The sequence below is a fragment of the Drosophila melanogaster genome, chromosome 3R, assembly GCF_000001215.4.
Source record: "Drosophila melanogaster chromosome 3R".
Lineage (NCBI taxonomy): Eukaryota > Metazoa > Arthropoda > Insecta > Diptera > Drosophilidae > Drosophila > Drosophila melanogaster.
In genome coordinates, this window is record NT_033777.3 from 17,214,085 (window position 1) to 17,229,248 (window position 15,164).

At 39.6% G+C, this 15,164-nt stretch overlaps 1 protein-coding gene across 4 annotated transcripts; it reads right to left on the reverse strand.

Annotated features, from left to right (window-relative positions):
• Window positions 1-3,031: 3,031 nt before the first annotated feature.
• CG31262 (uncharacterized protein) lies at window positions 3,032-8,990 on the reverse strand. Of its 4 annotated transcripts, none has more exons than NM_169752.2 (10): window positions 8,705-8,990; window positions 5,254-5,363; window positions 5,077-5,198; window positions 4,847-5,007; window positions 4,727-4,792; window positions 4,619-4,670; window positions 4,493-4,560; window positions 4,025-4,438; window positions 3,277-3,968; window positions 3,032-3,223 (listed from the first exon to the last, which is right to left on the reverse strand). In NM_169752.2, the coding sequence occupies exons 2-10, from the start codon at window positions 5,346-5,348 to the stop codon at window positions 3,154-3,156; spliced, it is 1,740 nt and encodes a 579-aa protein (NP_732222.2). In that variant the 5' UTR covers window positions 5,349-5,363; window positions 8,705-8,990; the 3' UTR covers window positions 3,032-3,153. The 4 variants fall into 4 exon arrangements, with proteins under 4 accessions (NP_732222.2, NP_001138069.2, NP_001189240.1 ...); NM_001144597.2 differs by lacking the exon at window positions 8,705-8,990 and adding an exon at window positions 5,690-5,800; NM_001202311.1 differs by lacking the exon at window positions 8,705-8,990 and adding an exon at window positions 5,690-5,800 and having other exon boundaries at window positions 5,064-5,198.
• Between the last annotated feature and the right edge of the window lie 6,174 nt (window positions 8,991-15,164).

Below are 15,164 nucleotides of genomic sequence, written 5' to 3' on the forward strand. Positions count from 1 at the left end.
CACGCGCACATACGAGGCATGCATTCATTTACTTTCGCATTTGGGTTTTATTCCGCGTTGTTTCGTTTTTGATTTTATTTGGCCAGTTCACCCCTTTTCTTTTCTGGGCTCGCTTAATTTCGAGCAATTTATATGTGAGAATTTTTCGGGGTAGATGTTTGTACATGGGCAATAACACAGCTTTTATGGCCAATTTATGGACGGTTTTTTTTTGTTGTTGTGCCGGTTTGTCGAACGTGCGTTAAATTTGGCAACTTGACATTCGGGTGTTCTTTTTCGCGCGAAAGTTCTTCATAGTTGGGATCGTATCTAGATACATGTGTTTAGATATGCCCGTTTTACAGTTAGGTCAAATACTTTACGTCCCAACTGTTTTCTTTTCTCACGCCTAGTTCTTTAGATTAAGCTGCGAAGAAGCCATAAATAAACTGTTATATAAATAGAATTAACTAGTGCCGAACTTAACTTTTAAATAGTAGAATGCAGATACACTCTTTTTATTAATAAAATAATATTACTGGATTTGTAAAGAAAAAGGATATATACTTATTCCATATTGCAGTCTAAGTTATGGAAAACAATATATATTTCTATTTTTTACTGAGCTAAAAATTTACCCTAGGATTACTAAGTTAGAGTAGAAAACTTAAACAAGAGTGTGTGAAATTTAGAAAACGTGTTTTTTAAAGGTTAATGAACCTTGGAATGGGTGCGAATTTTTATCCATTCGCCGCGAAATGCAAACAAACTTTATTGAAACGGAAATGCTTGCACATTTGCATATAGAAAATTGACAAATCTGCGAACTTTATTTATTAGAATATTGTTAATTCTACAATCAATAAACAACAGACAGTTGTGTTGACATAAATGCAAACTGCCAATATTGCGAGCTTCTTATTTATTTTTTTCTATTGACCTAGTTATTAGAGAACAGCACACGGATATATATCAACTACGTAAAATTTTAAATGTATACAGATGGGTTCAATATTCTGGTTATGACATTATAATTCAACCAAAAATGATTTATAGTAAATCTTAAGAAACTTTTTAAATTGGTTCAAGACTAAAAAGGGCCCGAAATTAGCTGAGCTGACAAAGTGGAATTAATGTAACGATGTGCTGCTAACATTCATTAGTTCTAGCCTGATTTCAACCTAGCCTAATTGAAGCAGACACATCCAGCGTCGTTGACATCGCTTTCGTTTTCATTTTCAATTCCAATTCCCAAGGTCGATCCCGACCTACATCCTGCTACAAATAACTCGATGTCGTCCAGCTCCCGCCGATTGCTGTGGATTGTGGATAGTGGAGTGCTATAAATGAATGGGCAAAAAACTGTTGCACATTTAATGAAGGCGCCCCGCCGCTTCGCACTCCTTGACAGCCGTAATTTATGCTCATCTACAGACCGCACATAAGCGGCACATAAGCTGCGGACACTTGTCCACGCGATTGACAACATGACATTTTGAATGCGAAACGCCACTAGTCGGCGGACAGGAGTTCCCGGACAAACGGACAACGGACAGCGGACGTGGGCCAATGGACAGGAGCAGTTTGCAGGGGTAAAATATGACAGCGGGAGCAACAAAAAACTAGCATCGATTAAAAAACAACCGCTACGTGAGCTGCAAGCCAATTGACAAATCAAGATTTGCAATGTGCCGGGCCACAGGGCCCATCAGTTCGTTGCGTTTTTCAAGTTCTTTTCAGACCTTAGAAGCGTGTTTGAGCCGCTGGCACGCGTTCCATTACCATCTGCCGTCCCCAAATGCACTGAAATTTATAAAGAATGAGAACTAGGAAATAGGGGGTATCAGCAAAAAAATTGAAGCAAGAACGTTTTTTAATAGCGCAGAAATCTATTAGTCTTACTCAATGCACGTAGGACCCTTTATTATATACATTCATATTTATTATTATTATTATTTTTGATATATTTATTCTTATTTGAGTTTCCAATTTAAATTGTTTTTCGTCCTGTGCAAATGCACGTCCAACCAACAGATTGACAAATTCAAGCGGAAAGTGTCCAACCGTTTTGGCCTAAAGTCCCGATCAATTCACTAACGGTTTTAGGAAAATGAAGCTGTCAATTTGGCGGTGAGAACTGCAGCAGATTTTCACCAGTGGCTCAGTGGTGCGATGACGCGGACTCTCGGACATTTAGCCACTGCCAGTTGCCAAGGCTCTCAATTAGCTTACAACCGAAATCACTTAAGTTCTCATTGCCTGTTGGGCATAAATTCTGGGCAAAATATGAGTGGATGGCATGGCTAATTCGTGTTGTTGGTCTTATGGCCTGCTCAGCATGCAAATCTCGTTCGCAAAGAAGTGGGGCAAAAACGAAGTTACAAATGTTTTTCTTTAGTCATTTTACATGCTCATTTTGGGGTATATTTGTATGTTAAATGACGGTTCATTTTTAAGCATTTTACACATTTAAAATGTAAATACTTTTATAAACTATAATTCATAGATTAAATGAGCCTTAAGATTTCAGTTCTCCTAGATTTTAGTTATTACATAAAAGGGGTACTCAGTAGTCTCGACTTTTTTATAGGCTTCTCTCTTTTTGGCATTTATTCAAATTAGCCTTTAAAACAAGCAAAAGCAGAGCATTACGTTCACACAGACAGGCCTTTTTATACAATTGTATTTATATATTTAACTGTTAAGGTTTCACTGGTCGTCCGATGTGCAGATGCGGCCTAATTTGAATGCAGCAGGCGTCGGCGAAAAGGGGAGCGGAACGCCAAAGATGCTTAACTTATTATTGATATTATAAAGAACATTGTCATGGCGAATTGGTCAGTGAATTGGTTTGTTCAGATAATGGACTTGTCTGCTCAACTTGTCTGAAGAAAGCAGGCAGCTGAGGGCTTAAATTAAATGCCTAATTAAATGTGTGCTTAAAGTATCATTAAGTTTCATCAAGAATTTCAAACCAAATTGATAAATATATTTGCTGATAATAACATTCAAATTTAAGCATTTAATTTCATGCCACATAAACATGTATCTTAACGTTTGCCAACTTTAAAAACGTCACTTTATTTAAATTTAAACGGATTTAAAGAGTGCCCTAAGGATTTCAAAGTAAATTACAGAACTTATTAAACAGAGACAATCACATTGGAGGTGTATTTATTGTATTAGGCTCTCTTCAGTCCTCTCATTTAAATTGCGACCTCTGAAGCATTCCCTTGGAAGAAATCTGGAATACATTTAATTCAGTTTTCTCAAGTTTAAAATAATCTATATACTGACCTATGGATCACTGGGGATATAAGTTCAGCATGAAGAGTCTTGATATCTGCAGGCTTAGTTATCAAGGATACTAATGCTCCCACCACAACTGCTGTGACGACTCCAATGGGACTAACCCAATGGTAAGATAGACGGTACAAAGGAAACACTTGATCCTGATCCACCCAAGGGTCTTCGGGTAGAGTCACATTTCCCACACACTCCTTCACGGAAACGGGAAGCATTCCAGATTTCAGTTGACCCGATGCTGCGGCGATCTGCGATCCAAATGAAATCCATCCAGCCAGTAGGACACTAGACAATCCACCGACCGCTGTGCCTATAGTGTTTGCCCATGGAAACAACATTCCTAATGTGAATACTCCAAAGGAAGTGCCTGCCGTTATCGAGGATATCGAATTGCAGACACTCAAAATGCCTCTCAAGTGCTGTAGTAAGAATACTATAAGAAAGGCTAAAATTCCCTGGAAGATAATGCATGTTTTAATCAGAATCGTGGACTGCCTTTCGCTAGGCTCCATCTTGAAAAATCCGCGAACTATATCTTCCAGGAAGACCATTGAAACCGTATTGAAACACGAGGAAAGTGAACTTAGGCCTGCTCCGAATATTCCGGCTATAAACAGACCAGGCATTCCGTAAATATGGCCAACACTTTGAACCACAAACAAGGGCAAAAGTTGATCGTCATTCTGAAAAATACTTATACTTATACTTAATACTGGGAAATTTAAAAATATCTACCCACCAAAATCATGCCAGCACTCCGAGGATCGCAGTCCTTGTATTTCGAGAAAAGTAGCAAACCCATAAAGCAACAAAGAGCGATAAAGATAGACACTCCAATGGTGAAGATGAATGAAGCCTGTCTAGATTTCTTCAGTGAAGGTAGTGACATATATCGCTGCACCATATGCTGACCACCGGCATTAACTGAGGTCCAGAATGAAAAGCCACCGATGAGAACGCTCCAGACTGTATGGCGAACATAGGGAGATGGATTCGTGTTGGCCAGCATCAATCGTCCACCCTGTTCCGCGTCGTCGAATACAGCTACCAAGCCATTAGAGTAGTATATGGCCAAAAAGGCAACCGCAACCAGGGAGAGAAACATAACAGCCACTTGCCAAACATCCGTGTGGACCACAGCCTTCAGGCCACCCTGCAATACAAATCATATAAGTGTCTAAGTTTCTAAGTCAAAGGAATGGCTTACCATAAATGTGTAGGTGACGCAAGCGAGTATGATTACCAGTCCAATCAGATGGGTATTGAGACCAGAAACTAAAGATGGGATCACACGTTAGTTAAATCTTAAAGTTATTTCATAGATACATCTTACCCTGGCTTAACGATAATGCCGGAACATATACAATGAATGGCAAGTAAGTAAGCTGCAATTTTTAATAATTTATTATGTTTGAAACGCATAACACTAGAATTAACTTACAATACCAAAAACATACATAAAAGATGCTGTGGTCCTAATAATCGAGTTGAATCGCAATCCCAAGTACTATAGAGTACAAAATAGGTTAAATATTGTTTCGGATATTGTAATTTATCCGACCTCGTATGCAGATCCAATTTGCAGAGCTGAGTACACTGGTAAGTATACATAGGAGAAGGCTATTCCTTGAAGAATAATGGCTACGATAATGAGATAGTACTGGGTGCCATAATGATAGATCTCAGAGGGAGTTCCAATGATGGAAGTTACCCGATACAAAGCTGAAAAAATTTTGTAATCATTATTTGAATAGTTAATAATCCGCATATAAGCTTACCTGCCTATAAGACTGATGGATACTGGGATCACTTTCATATTTCGAGAACCCATAAGATACTCATCTATCTTCTCAGATCCAAAATTGGTCCTTCTATTGTCTTCTGAAACACTTTTCTTGTTTTTATGTTTTTTCCTTGAAATGAAGGGATTTTACTTAATTTTTCAGGATGCTTTAAAAACTCACTGACTTTAAGGCACCGAAATATATTCCCGTTCCCGTGGATAATAACGTCATGGCCACTAACACTAAGTAGTCCACTGTGCCGAATCTGTAGTTGTCCATAATATTTCTATCCTTCTGCAATATTGTATTCTTAATATTATTTATGTTAATTATATAAATAAGTATCAAATTCATGAAAATTTCCCATTACGAGATTAAAGTAAGCACTTTTGTTATATATTGTACATATGACGTTTAAACAGTCACAGTCCGATTCCTCTTATGAGTGAAAATGTACTAAACCGAATCTTCTATATGTTTAACAGCCCAGATCCACGAAAGAGAATAGTGAAACACGCATATGATTAAGAAGGAAATAAATAACAACGTGCTCGAATTTATAGCGTTTGTAGCAAAACAAGTTTCGAAGATGCTCAATAAATTGGCTGTCATGGAATTACCTATTCTGTTGTTTTACTAACATGAGATAAATAAAAGTTTTAAGCCAAATGTTTGTTAAAAGCACATTCAGTTAAACATAAAAAATGAATTAAATATTAATTACTATTAATTTACACCTAAACAGACGCAAGTGTTAGGTTTCAATTGGTTTTCGACACTGACTTCGACTTCCAGAATGGAAGCAAAAGAAGAGGGGAATGCAAAGATTTGGAATATGGGAAGTGATGGTACAGTTAGTTAAAGATACGACTTTGCAAGTTACAGCGATGAGCACATAACTAGTTGCTTTATGGTGTACATTAATCGCAATTAGAATTAATTAAAAGAAATTAAACGTTATGGTGTTGTAGCTATGATAAAAAATTAGTCAGGTGCTTTTATATTAGAAGAAGGTAACATAAAAGTATTTTGTTTAAATTTAAAACATTTAATTCATTGTTTTTGTGTCTAAAACTGTGCCTTGCACAGTTGGCACGTTTCAGGTTCCAGTTTAGTCAACCCAAAACCAGTTCGCGAACCCGACCTATGGCGTTAATTACGTACTGCTTTTTGGTTGCCAGCTTAGACAATGTGACGCCGAGGACAAAGTCGCCTGTCGCACCAACACCCATCGTCCTTCGTCCTTCGTCCTGCGTCCTGTGTCCACCTTCGATGGCACATCCTGCATTTGTCCTGTAGCCTGGTGTCGCCTTCGATGCTCGCTAATCCATTACCAGCGTCATTAATCTAATGAGCTGGTGCTGCTCGGCGCTCCTCGACATTGTTAGTTGGTGCTTGCTGCTCGGCAATTGCCAATTGTTGTTGCCACTGGCGGCATGTGTCGAGTTGCCTGTGCCTCTGCATTTGGCCATCGATTCGCGCCCCCCAGTTTACTTACACATGTCAACATCATGGCCGCCGTCCATCACCTGATCCCCCAATGTGTTAATGCATGGATATGCGATTGTGGCTGCCCCCTGAACCCGTCAGCCCTTGGCCCTCATTCTGAATTACTCCCTGATATCCCCAACATCCATCCATATATCCTTGTCTTTCTCAGCAGTGTTGCTCGTTTGTTTGCTCGTGGCAATTAACTTGTGCTAAACTGTTATCAGCTTGTCATTCAATTGCGGATTGCGAATACGACGCATGGAGCTTAGGGCATTACCTTTCACTAGCTTTTGGTTCTCCTTCATCGCTACAATGAACAGGATAATTAGAACAACAATTTAAAAGAAAGCCACTGAATTAAGGGAATTGTTGCACTTTCTTTGAGATTTTTAAGTATTATTATTTTGCCTTTGATGAGCATTTAAAATAAATAACTAACCCTATTACGAGTTGCTAAAATAAGACAATGAATAAATTATAAAAATCTTTGGGTAAATTTTGCTAAAAGTGAATATATTTTGGCGCTTCTGTGCTGAAAATAAATTGCATTTCCTGTTTCGACAAACATGCTAATGTTGATTGCGTAAATTCCTTGCACACATGCAGCAGCCAAATTCGACACTTACTACCACTACCGCCCTTCCTGCCAAAAGTTTCGCATGCCTCGGCAAAATATTTTGTCGCCAGGAGCATTTCTTTAATTTAGTTGTAACTCTAAATTTCTCTGGCTTGTATTTGCACGTATATTTATGTGTTCTTTGCCAGTTGGTGGCATTTACCCAGTCTCATGCGTTCTGTACATTGGTTTTAGCTGTTGGTTGGGCTCAGGGTTTGACTCTCCTCGTTGTTGCCAAAAGTTTTCGGGCAGAAGAAACTTCTCGTCGGTCAGCAAAACAAAGGCGCAAATTACAATTGAAATTTTTGTCGAAATATAAACATGCAGTCGAGCATCTGTAGCAAAAATTCAGCATTTATCAAAAATCGTTTATGGAAGGTTAGATTTATTAAGATTGAAAACTTTACCTTGATGAACGTGTTTATTTATTTATTCCTTTAAAAATGGACTCAAATTGTTTGTATGAATGACAGTTTTTAACGGATGGAAATGATAAGTCTTTTAATTCCTCAATTTTGTTATTTACTTAAAGCTCTACTCTACCAGAATTCTTACTTAGATATGGCGATTTTTAATGCATTTCAAGATTTTGAATTGCGAATTGTATGCGTTCATAAATTTAGCACTTTAAATGTGTAGATACATGAATATGCACATACACATAACGAGATACAGTTTTTTGCGCTTGTGGTGTTGCTGCCAAGCATTTCCGCAATGGTCCAACGCAAAATTGGAGCATATCCGGTGTGCTCACAAAAGACAAAACAATTACAACAACAATGAGCGCAAGGAAACAAAAAACACAAAATATAAATAAAATAAGGCAAAACAGCAGTACCAAAAACGAAGACGGGAACAATGAAACGTTCTCAGCTACATATTTCTTGGCCAACTTTGTTGCAGCTGCATTTCGCCAAAGTTTCCAGAACTCAAGTCTCGATTTCTTTGATGAAGCAAAAACAAGGCGAAACCACAGCCACCGCAGCATCAGAGTTGAATCCGTGTTCAGCGTTCCAGCACCTCCCGAAAACATCCTCAGCCGCCCAACCACCCAAAAGTATTCCCATTTTCCTCCAAACGTAGTGAAAAACAAAAAACAATTACAGCAACTAATAAAGAAACATTTAAAAAGGAAAAGTTTATGCCAGGACCAGTACTGCGCTAAGATTCTTTGCTTAAGGACTCGGACCCTGGTCCGTCAGCAGTTTTTCTCAGCGGTACATGAATAAGCAATTAAAAAGTTGTTATTAAAATTATTATGTGAAATCGTAATGAGAGTATAGTGTTCTGCACAGACAAGTGCCGCCCTGCAGGGCATTGTTAAATGTTCTGTGGATCCTGCACTTTTCAATCAGTTTTTATCCCCTGACCGCGGAGTTCAAGGTTGTATTGTATTGTATATTATAGATAAAAACATTCGAAAAATTTTTATTTTCATTCTTTTTTTATGGGTCATTTCTGTTATTCTGTGGAATTTCTTTTTGTTAATCTTTGCTTACAGATAATTTTTTGTACTTTATATACGTACTTTATATAAGTGTGCGAAAAAAGCGATTGATTATTTGCCATTATATGTAAAAGCTTGAAAATGTAATGGCTGTCCTGCGGTCACTTATCCAAACTTTTTACTCGCTCATGTTACGTATACTTAATTTGAGAGTATATCGCCGCGGGGTCGAATTGTCGGAACTCTGGCTAATTGCTCGTAATTGTTGCCGGTTAAAACCTTTGTGAGAGAGTTCACTGTACCGTCGGGTATCGCAATTGATACGTTCAAAAGGATGTCAATGCCAGGACAGGTCGCCACTATCAACCACGCTGTTTGCTGTCCACTGTAGTCGGAGTGCAACACAACCTTGTGCCACTTTGCCCCTTGAAAAGCCAACATCTAACAACTAGAATGCCACAGCCACCGACAAACTGACTTTCCTGTCCCGCTGCATACCAGATGCAGATGCAGATGACGATGAGATGCCCAGTTGCGGGTTTCTGGCATTTTGTTTATTTTAATTAGTGGAAAAAATATGGCGCAGGGCACGCAATGAAGTGCTCCACTTGGCCAACTCGCCTCAATGCGTTCCCAACAGCCGCAGGTCGGCGCAACAATGCAGCTTTGTTGCGCGGCAGCACAGGAAAGCTGCACTGTGAGAAACCAACCCCCAATAAGGGTTCGAGTTCAAGGAATTAGCCACAAGTACTAGTAAGTATTGTAAATCTAGTGTATTAGTATGCAGAAGAAGTTAAAATATAAGGGTTAAGCCCGCGGTTTTTTCTTAAGTGTATGTCAGACCAGGCATGAAAGATGGCAGATGCGTTGGCGCTTGTGGTCCATTCGTTCCTGTCTGCTGATGGCGATGGTGATGCCATCCTAGATGCCCCAGTCTCCTGGACGGAGTCAACCCATTTCCCCTACCCATAACCCTACCCTCCCTTCTCCGACTAAGAGCACATTGCCGTAATGAGCACACCGCAATTTGTGTCGTGTGCTGCGGGCCGTTTGCCATTCATTTGGTAAAAATAACAATTAAATGTTTTCGCAGTGGCCTCTGCCCGGGAACTGGACTCGGAGATCTTATGTCCCTTGGTTTGGGCCAACAATTCACTTTTGTTTTTGGCCTTGTTACCGCTCGACTGCGGCCATAGCCACTGCTATGAAAATAATTGCTGTGCAAATATTCTCCTAAATTACAACATTGTGTATTTATTTTAGTTGGCCTGGCGAACAGACGCCGCCGGCGGTCGAGTGAAGAGTCCTGAGTTCCTGAAGAGGTCCTGTCAAGGCTAACGCAGGTTTTCAAATCGGACAGCACGCACTGAAGAAAAAATCGCTCAGATCTCTTAGCAACATAAACTCGAGCTTAGACCAAATGTTTTACAATTTCTTAAACTTCTTTAGAGTAACTTAGGGAATTAGGAGCAGAAAAGCAACGTAATCAAGTAAGTTGCTTAAGATAGCATGTATATAAGAGTTCTATAATCAGAGGGATTTCTTTCACAGCACCTCCCTCTTAAAGACTTGAAGCAGCCAATAAAGCGGCCACCAGGTTCGTTGCCACACCTGTTTGCATTGGCTCCCCATCTGCTCAGGTCGCACCACTTATTATGATGATGCATATTCGGTTTGCACCACCATCGGCAGCGGTAACAGCAAGAAGCACCCAAACGCCCCAAAACGGGGCAACTATAGCCCGTGTGGGGCGGCAAACGAGCGCAATTTTGTTTATTTCCGGCACAAAATAAACTTTCAAGGATAAGCAAACTTTTTGGCTGCCACAGCCGCTGATGCTGATGCTGCTGCATCCTTAAGCAAATTTCATGAAATAATATTTTAGTGGCGCCAGGGGCAATATGTGAAGTCGTGGCGCACACATCCGCCAACCCCTTTCCCGCTGCAACCGACGGAATCCACAAAGCCACCAAAAACCCACCCATCACCCACACATCACTTCCTTCCTTGCGAGGCAACCGTATAATATTTTTAAGAGCATTTAGTATTTTATGCACCTCTCGTTCGAAAAAATCGCAATTTATGCGGCTTGGGGTCTTTTGTTTTTTGTTTGTTTTTTTTTATGTTCTATTCCCCCAACATTTATACAGTTCCCTGGCTGGCCAAACATTGTTCAAGTCTTGCAAAAATATTTATCTGTCTACATTTTGTAGGTGGTATGGTATAGTAATTAAAAGCTATCAAAAAATCAGGGAACTAGCTCAGTAAATACGGCCCAACAGCCTAAGTAAACTTATTTCGGTGTGGAAATAGCTATACAGTAGCCTACAAAATACCCTAATATTTGTCTGCTCAGAAACAATTAATTTGCAAGGGTAAACTACGCATTTTCATTTCATTTCCTTTTTTAGTGTCTCTGCCGGTAGGTTGGCTTAAATATTCAGCAGCTTGACTGATATAATTCCAATGCTACTGTGCCGTCATCATCAGCGCCGTCTGCCTCTTGAAGCATTTCATTTGCCAAATGTGTAGTGTGTTGTCACATGAGCACCACCTGCCAAAAACCACCCAAAAGCCATTCAATCCACCCGAAATGCTCACCCCCCCACCAGCCATTGTGTAGTTCACACAAACTTCCACTTTTGCCGCCCTTCGGCAACTGCAACGCATGGAAATTTCTCTCTGCTAATGAAGTGTGATTGAAATTTTGTTAATTTGCTCAAGTGCTGTGTGTGTTCTGTGCTTGTAGAATTTCTTATTTACATAATCTCAAGCATTTGCCATGAATTTCTAAAGATTCGCTTAATTGAATGTAGAAATAATTTGTAAGGCCTCCCGTAAAGTTGCTCGCATAATTTTCCCATTCTTTTCAAAAATCAGGAAAATTTGGTTCTGCACTTCTAATCGACAAAAGAAATAAACTTCCTTGAACGGGAATTGTAAGTGAAAAAGTTTTGTACCCTGAAAGTTCGTTATTAAAATATATACTCGTAGTTGTGATGCTTAATCTTTTTCCTAACTTTAAATCTGTATTTCTAAAAGGAAATCACCTTTGGCAAAATACGTTTCGTTTCTTGAACAAAAGTCATGGTCGTCGCTGGAACCTTTTAACGTGCTCGTCAAATTAAATTTGACAGTGCTCTATTACGCAATTTTGTGAGTGAGCAAACCCGACTTTAATCGAATAAAATGCGTAAATAAAATTTGGCCAAAAGCTCAGTGGAAAAGCGGAAGCAAACCGCAAATAAAAAGGACAGAAGCCGGAATGGAGAGTGTGCAAAACACACTAATATTTTCGGAACAAAAAGTAAATAAGAGCAGCAGGAATTTATTTCACATTTTTTTAAGGTAACACACGGCGAAACGAGGAAATAAAAAACAATTACGGAAGGCTAAGGACTACAAGGACAATGCTATATACACACAGGCTGCTATGCAGGACAGTCGCGGAAATGAAGTTATAACCATTGTTGTAGCTCCTCTGAATTTACTGCGGTGTAGAGAGTTTTGCGGCGAATGTTTTCTTTCAGTTTTTTGCACTACTTTATTTTCTTGCTGGCTGCCCATTAGGTTTCAAGGAAAGTTTCACCGCTTTTCACTGGCCACGGACACCATTTGGGCTTCGCACATTTTCAAATTGGGTATCAAATAGTCTAGAGTCGCTGGCGGCAGCTGCTGCCGCTGACCAGGATAAATTTATAGTCAACGGAAAGGCGCGCAAATAAAATAACATTGACAATTGGCAATTTTTCAAAGAAATACTCCGCAATAGCAATTGCAATTGATTTAGGCATGCCAAGAGCATTTGCGCTTATACATTTTGGTCGTGAATCGCATCTGAGACAAGACCGCGCACTTTGCATGGCAATACCAAAAGTTCACCGTCTGCACTTTAAGAATTCCAGTTTGCTTTGGCAAATTAGTTTCGTATGATTCCCCAGTTTATTTATAAAGTTGACTAAGCACTTTAGTTTAGTGGAATTAAATCTTTAGAGGCAGATTTCAGTTTTTAAAGATTTTTTAAAGACAATATTTGCAAGAACAATAAACATTTAATATATACATTTTTTTATGAGGTTTTTGTTAGAACGACTGAAACTATTTTGGTTAGATATAACAACACATCTTTTGATTGGCATATATAATTTTGTGAGTGCAACCGCTGACATTGTGCGTGGTAAATTGCTCCAGTCCAGCATCCAAGTGCAGCTGCAACTGTGTTGAACTTTAGCTGAAGGTTAGCCGCCAACGCAGCGGCGAGCAAACAAGGAAAAGCAGGAAACGGGGACATTTCAACGCGGCAGGTACGTGGTGTTTTGGCCCGAATCTGTGAGCCAAAGTCCCCGGCAATTGCCACGCATTACACTCGCTGCAGTGCACTTACTTTTGCGGAATGCTTAATTCATGCGTGCAACTGTGGTTGCAACGTTTATGATGTGGTTATGTTGCATCTGCAACTGGGATGTCGCTGCTGTTGCCGCTGCCGCTCTGGATTCTGGATTCCGCTGCTGTCTTCGTCGGCGGCAGCGTGCTGCCATTGTTTGCTAGGCTGGCACACGGCGTATGCGTAATGAGCTTACGTACCTGCATGCAGGTGTGTTGCCTGTGTTGCATGTGCTGCTGTTGCTGCTGCTGCTGCCGCTGCTGTATTTGTCGTGCGTGTGCATGTGCACATGCCACAATTAGGCATTCTGACTGTGGAATTTGCGTTCAAAGCAGACAACTCTCGAAACTACGTGATGCTGGGATGCAGCTGCACGTTTAAAAAAGGGGAGGTGTTTGTTGCAAATTGCACCAACCCATGGAGTAAGTTGCCCATAGAGAAAGTCCAAATAGAAAATATTTATAAATTTAATTTTCCCACTATTGCTGTTTGTTTTAGTTACACGTAGATAGCAATATACTATTTAAACTGTATATTTAACCTTGTACCTTCGGACTAGACCAATTTTTCCTCTGTGCAACCGCTCTCTTCCGCCAGCAGGTGTGCAAATTGAAAGCTTTAAAAGGCCGCGGATCATCAGTTGTTGCAACTGCAACTCTCTTGGCTCGCGGACCTTTGGTTTCGTTTGGTTGACAGCTTTGCGTGCATTAACTGTCAACACTTGTCGCCGGACGATTGCATTTCAACAATTATGACAAAGTGCTGGATGAAATTCAACTTTTGTCCACGGAGATGCCATTATATATCGGTTAGCTTGCTTTCGAAAGGGATTTCACTTTGTCCAGTAAAACGAGCATTATGAAATTTTACCCTTTTTTTAAGAAATTACAGAGATAAACAATTTGTAATCTTGGGATATGAGCATGTGGAGTATATTAATGAGTTATCATTTATATACTTGAAAATTTATGTCTCATCACGATTTGTTAGGAAGTATTTAATATTAAGAGTACAAACACCAACGTTTTATTCAGTATTAAGGGAAGTATAAAACAACATTTTTTCAAGATTTTATTATCCCACGTTGGAAGTTAAGTTCTGTTCCTGAATGGGGCGACCTGTATTCCCCACTGGTCATTCATTTGTTAAACTGTTGATTGCACTACATCTGCACATCCCTCTCCATCGGCATGTCCATCACCATTGCAGTCGGAGTTGGAATCGGAATCGCTGGTTCCCTGGCGAGCTGGCCCACAAGTGCTTTTCCGTTTGACAGGTTGCTGATGGGCCGCAAGTCCAGCGAGTTTAAACGGCGCTTAAAGGCTGCGGCTTCTGCGGCATCTGGGAGCGATCAGGGCTGCGTTTTTATCAGCGCATTTATGTCTGTTTAATTAAAGTTCCATACATACATATATGAAGTGGCCACTTGTGGAGCGGGATATATGTACATATGTAATTTAAAATTTGCATATAGCGAAATTAAATGCAAATTACTAGAGCAAATATATACAGTGATATTTGTATGCAGCCAACGCAAACAAGCGACATAAATGCCCAATTTCGGTTTATTAAATTACGTTTAATTTTTGCCAAACAACTACGAAATCGGTGTGTGTTTAAGTATATATTACGCTAGCTGGTTCTGATGATAAACATTTTCATTGAGGATATATATCGGTTTTTCGTTGTGCATGTTTCTTTTTTACAGGATAACAATTAAAATAAATTATGTTAGGTAATTAGCTGGCTAGCAATTTTTGGCATTGGAATTTATGTCGTGTAATTTCTTGTTTGGACCGGAATATTAATTAAATTTTTAGTTTTTGCTTATTAGCTATCATTTTATTTCACCCATAATTAATTTCGCCTTTGTGTTGCCACAGCAAATTGCAATTAAATTCATTTCCACAAACTGAGGTAGTCACAAAATAAAAAAAAAGAGCGGGAAAGGAATCCAGCGAAAATTGCGTGAAAAATATCAAAATCAAATTGTGTGCGTAAATAAATTGAATTTTGATTGCCGTTCGCCAGGTTTGTTGCAGCACTAACGAAGCTCCATTGTTGCCACGCCCACCAACTCGCTGCCATCGCCTCCTGATTACACAGAGAAAAAATCCCAGGCAGTAACTCATCCAGGCTTTATTAATGACGATTTGT